This window comes from Suricata suricatta, chromosome 7 (assembly GCF_006229205.1).
Source record: "Suricata suricatta isolate VVHF042 chromosome 7, meerkat_22Aug2017_6uvM2_HiC, whole genome shotgun sequence".
Taxonomy (NCBI): Eukaryota; Metazoa; Chordata; class Mammalia; order Carnivora; family Herpestidae; genus Suricata; species Suricata suricatta.
Window position 1 is genome coordinate 100,500,894 of NC_043706.1, and position 6,001 is coordinate 100,506,894.

The window sequence follows — 6,001 nt, forward strand, 5'->3', positions numbered from 1 at the left end:
TAGAAGCCATATAGTTGACTCCTTTGATTACCTCCAAAGTAAGACCTTCAATATGAAGAAAGACTATATGTAGTTTTTTATACATGGCAAGGTTTCTATTTTAAGATGCCAAATTGATCCCATATTATGACCTCTTTGTTGCTCAAGAAGTTTAGAATTTCTGAATGTAAAATAAAATCGATTTCATAATTATATGCCAAAACAAAGGGCAGAATCCTCTCCTGATCAGAAACTGAGGAATCCCAGCAAATGAAAAACAGGCCCTAGACCGCAAATGATGTGCAGGCACATATTCATATTTATTAATCACTGAGGTTTTTCAATAATGAGCCAATGACAGTCAAAGATGAAAATGTATGATTCAATGTATTTCCTTCTGAAAGTGCTTTATTAAAATAGTTGTGCATTACTTAGAATTCTATTCTTCATTCATATCCCAGATGAACTTCAAGGGAAAATCTTTCATCTCCCTTTGGAAAATCTTGTCAAACCTTTCATTCTGCTCAACAGTCATGTGATTTTTCCAGTCTCCAATGGTACCTGGGAGGAAAAGCAAAGAAATTGCCTCCATGGAGGTTCTGGGACAAGGGAGTGTGTGCCTTAGTGTTGGGAGAGACACTGTTGTTTGCACGTCCTCTTTCCTTCTTACTAAAGCCCCAGGTGCTCCTGCACATGACCATGTCCTTCCTCTCCCACCTAATGCCAAGGGGATATACAAACTCATCATGGCAATTATATTGTAGTTTAAGATAATTAGCCCAACTCCTGCACCATCAGCCACCTGGAAAAGGAGAACTTCCTGCATCTTGTTTACTATTTTATTCCAAGCTAGCATGGGCTACTTTAGTTTACAGAAGTCCTTTTTCTTTAAAAAAATTTTTTTTACATTTATTTATTTTTTGAGAGATAGAATGAGACAGAGCATGAATGGGGAGGGTCAAAGAGAGAAAGGGACACAGAATTTGAAGCAGGCTTCAGCTCTGAGCAAGCATTCAGCACAGAGCCCGACGAAGGGCTTGGACCCACCAGCCATGAGATCAATACCTGAGCCGATGTTGGATTCTTAACCGACTGAGTCACTCAGGAGTCCTTCAAAAATTCCAATGTCACAGGTTCCCAGAGGGCTCAGTCAGTTAAGAGGCAGACTTGGGCTCACGTCATGATCTTATGGTTCATGAGTTTGAGCCCTGCGCTGGGCTCTGTGCTGACAGCTCAGAGCCGGAAGCCTGGTTTGTATTTTGTATTTTGTGTCTCCCTCTCCCTGTTCTTCCCCTGCTCATACTCTGTCTCTTTCTCTTTATAAATAAATTAACGTTAAAAAATTTTTTTATTCCAAAATCATATTTCCTCGTGCAAATATTTACTGATGGGGACACAGATGTTCAGACAGGTTTTTAAAATATAACCCAAGCTTCTGTAGTTTGAAATGGCTCACCTGTAATTATTCCATCTGTACCTAGTATAGGGTTACAACAGTTTTATGTTACATTTATTAGAGACACAGAGTTGTGTCTATAAATAGTGGTAATAGAAGGAGAGGCGATAAATGAAACACTGATTGTAAAACAACTCTAAACGATAAACAAATAACTGAAAAAAACTGAAACACTAATAAAACTGAAACACAAACAAAACGGTGTAGGAGTGATGAAGCCACTATCAATAATGTTCCAATAGATAACATAAGAGAAAAATATGTGTCTGCAGAAGAAACATATGGGAGTGTGCTTTACTTTTAAAGGAAAGTTGGCTCCTCCTACATGTCTTCTTAGCCACTTCCGTCTCTCATTTTCAGGTAGGTTAAAGATGTTAAAAAAGGAAAAATTTTTTTCAAGGGAAAACAAATTTGAAGTGCAATGATAATGGCAGTCCAGAAGCTTTGTGGCATCTACTACATCTGAGGGTGTGTTGAACATGATGGGAAGAAAATGCCTCCACTTCAGATTGGCCTAGTTACCAGTGTGTCACATATTTTTTAACTGAATAGGTAAAGACAAATGAAGAGATCAAGTGAAGGAAATATTAAGAGAAATCAAAGCCAGTATTTATTACTACTTGAGAAAAAGGCATAGAACCTGATGATTAATTACAAAATTCTGTATTAAAGATGTTCCATGTACTAAAAAAGAAGATCAAAATATAATTTAGATTATTTTATAAAGTAATAAAAATATTTTACATGTTGAAATTTATCATTAACATGAAGGAGTCATTCACTCATCAGAGGTATGTGATATTGTGTTAAATGAGAGAAAACTATACATGATTATGAGGGTTACTAGTGGACACTTGATAGCCTTGCATAATAATAAAGATCAGTTATGTGTTTGCTACCTCAGCTCTGGGGGAGTTCAGTTATAAGTCACAGAGATGGAAGAGCAGCCAGTGATGGCCAACTTCCCCACCATTACCGCATCATCACATGCTGAGCCTATGCTAATTGGGGGAAACAGTCTAACAGTAAACAAAGAACCATTTTGTGGCAGACATTGTGCTGGCACTGGTAGATTTCCAGGGGCCATGGAGAAGGCTTTCTCATTTTAGGTTATTCCTCAGATACATTCAGACACAAAATTACATAGTCTTGAAGAACACCAAGTAGAAATCATGGGAAATCATCTGTCTAGAGAAGGGAAGTGGGCCATAAGGGCCCTTGTTAGGAAAGTCAGTCAGGAAGCTTAGAAGCTACAATTTCTCTCATAAATACCATTGTTCAAGACATTCATTCACTTTTCAACCTCACCTTTGCGAAGGAAATGGCCATTTGTTGGTATCCCAACAATCTCCATTATACTGTCATAATTTGCTCGTGGATCAGACTTCATGTTCTCAAACATGGCCTGTGTCACCACAGCGTCCATGTCCTCATCAATTAATTCCTTCCCCAGATATTTGCAGACTTTTACTATAGAACCTCTGAAATTCTGAAATAAATCACGGTATGATAAATTATGCATGTTATCACAAAGAAGACTGATACAAGTGTTACAGATTAAATATCATTATGGGAATGAAAATTGTAGGTGCTTAGGTTGCTTAGAGAGTGGAGTTGTGCCTTGAGATGTAACTTTTTAATTTCCTTTGGATAAGTTACCACCACATGTGCATTGTTTTGGAGCACATCTGGGTTCTTTCAGGGAAAAAATCATACTTCTTTCTATCTGTGTTAACTCAACAGGTATTTGGGAAGTAGCTACTATATGTCAGACACTTCCCTGCATGATGGTGCAAATGACCAGAGGCACTACTGGGAGTCAGCGCTGGGAATTCAGGACAAGGATCTTTGAGAGAAAGTAATTCTGTAACAGAATCCAAAGAATGTTTCAACAAAGATGAGAAATTTGTTCTGGGAATTAAGGCAAAACATGAATTTTCTAGATAGACAAACTATAGAGATGGAGTCTAGGGAAATGAAAGAATATCTGTAACATTGTGCTTCTATGAAGGTGTGAAACATCAGGTCACAGGCCAGAAGATCAGTTTTTCTAGAGGTACTGGGAAGAGGTTGGATCAGCATATTGGAGATGAAGATAGAGACAAGAGTGGGGCCATATTGTTAGGAAGGTTTCAAGTCCAGCCAGATACTGAATCTCTATTTGTACGTGATAGGGACTCAACAAAAGAGTCTAAGCTTGGTATCATGCCCTTGGCCAGGTGTAACAGACTAGTGACAAATACTCAGGATAGGAGAGCCCTTAGGAGAGCTTGCCTCTCAGCTCTTTCTCATCTCGCCTGCTAAGAGTTCACTTGGTGGTGTTTTGGCACTTGTGCCCAGCCCTGCTTCAGTAATCATCCTGATTTATCCATGATCCTAGAGCAATTCTTTTCTCTCTATAAGAGATTATCCTCGACTGCGCACATGACCCAACTTTGGCATGGAAACAGAGAGAGGAAGTCAAGGGGCTCCTGGGTGGTTGAGTTACTTAAGTGCCACTCTGGATTTCAGCTCGGGTCATGATCTCAATGGTCATGACTGAGTTGAGCCTGCTACGGATAATCTCTCTCCATCTTTCTATTTCCTTCTCCTGTTTATGTGCTTGTCTCACTTTCATTCTCTCTCTCTCTCTCTTTCTCTCTCTCTCTCTCTCTCTCTCTCTCTCTCTCTCTCTCTCTCACACACACACACACACACACACACACACACACACAACCAAAAAGAGAGAGGAAGTCAAAGAGAAGTTTCTATGAGTGATTTTCTCCCCTAGAGAATATGCAGAAACAAAGCAAGGCAAGAAAGCTCCTGAATTCTAGTTCCCTCTCTTTCTTATTTACCCGCTATCATCTGAGGACGCAACTGTGAAGATACAACAACTGTCTCATCACCATGAGGGGAGACATCCTTGCCACACCAAGTATGATAGAAAAGAAAGACAGACAATGCTGGACATGCTTGCCTGCTTAGGAGCAACACTCAGCATAAGGATAGCCTGCTTCTGGTATTCAGTCAATAACTATTAGAAGTTCCTCCATTTTAAACCAATTAGAGGTGACCTTACTGGGCCCTGAGTTATATCCAACCATACCAATGCATTTTCATTTAATTTTTCATGCAATTCTTAATCTTCCAGTATGCAGAGTTACAGCCAAGAGTAATGACCATAATATTTACAATGTTAGTAGAATGAATACTGCAGAAAATAGATTTGAAAATCCATGAAATGAGACCAATAATCTGACTCAAAATAATGAAACACATTCACACTGACACATATAAACATATTTCTTAACACAGAGACAAATTGTGAAAAGAAACCTTCAATATTAGTTTTGTTGAAAACCTGGTAATGTAAGCACAGACGTGATATGGGGAAAATGTTTCCTGGTACAAAATCTGGGCTCTCAGAATTGATATCATCCTTTGGGTGTTCTAGGGATGAACAATCAATTCATTTGGCCAGGCTGGCTTACACCTTCAGCAAAGACACTAATGTCATGTTTCTCACCTTCTTCATCTCCTCATATATCATGAACTGAATGTTGAAGAGGCTTTTGTGCTCATACCAACCTTTGATGTGGTCAAACCAAAGGCTTCCTATCACTGTGGGAAGAATGGAACATCATTTAATAAATAGATTGAACACATTGAAAGGCAGCTACAGTCTTAAGAGATGCACGTATTTTTAGTAACAATGAAGGAAAGGAAAGTGTGCTGCTAGATTCCAGATTTCCCCTAGCACGTGGTATGGGAGAATCATCCAGATTCCACAAGGAAACAATTACCTGAATGCAAGGAGAAATTAGTCTCTTAAAATGCATCTCAAATAGACAGAAAATCAATTTACCATGTTCTTAAAAAAACCAAAAAGGAAAATGGCAGAAAGAATCATCTCCTTCACTCTCCTCCTGGTCTTCCCAAGGATATAGAGTTACTTCTTGGATGCACGGAACATGTGGACTCCCTGAAGAGTCACTTCAGCGCAGGAGAATGCATTTAGAGCTAAACTTAGCTATCTTGTTCCAGATCATCATCTCTGTGTCAGCAGGCCTGGCTCCTGCTCTACCAGCTACAGTGGTTCTTCAGAATGTGGGGGCGGCCTGGTTGGCTCAGTTCATAGAGTATACAACTTTTGATCTCAAGGTTGTGAATTGGGTTCTATACTGGGTGTAGTGATTATTTTAAAAAAAATGGAGGAAGGAAGGAAGGAAGGAAAGAAGAAAAAAAGAAAGAAAGAAAGAAAGAAAAGAAAGAAAGAAAGGAAGGAAGAAAGGAAGAAAACGAATGTGAACAGAACTTTGTCAAATAGAACCTCCTGGGAAGAGCCACTTGCAATATGCGGTGCAAAGCTCCAGCTCTATGGTCTGACCTGAGATGCTTCTCACTGAGCTAGAACAGGAACCTCCATGCTGATGAATCCCTCTCTTCCTGGTTAAATGTAAATACATCTTGGTGACATGACTTTGTAATCTTGACAGTCTCCTGAGAGGAAGCCAGGGGAAGGATAATTTGTGTCCTGAGAGGAAGCCAGGGGAAGGATAATTTGTAACAATGGCAGGACATGGT

The 6,001-nt window shown here is 39.4% G+C and overlaps 1 protein-coding gene across 1 annotated transcript in view; it reads right to left on the reverse strand.

Annotated features, from left to right (window-relative positions):
- Positions 1-418: 418 nt before the first annotated feature.
- The window catches only part of LOC115297072 (amine sulfotransferase-like), a 78,756-nt gene continuing 73,173 nt past the window's right edge, over positions 419-6,001 (reverse strand). Inside the window, exons 4-6 of the mRNA XM_029945536.1 lie at positions 4,944-5,038; positions 2,744-2,924; positions 419-540 (exon numbers count right to left, since the gene is read on the reverse strand). Of these exons, the coding sequence (XP_029801396.1) occupies positions 419-540; positions 2,744-2,924; positions 4,944-5,038 (398 nt within the window). The remainder of the gene's footprint in view (positions 541-2,743; positions 2,925-4,943; positions 5,039-6,001) is intronic.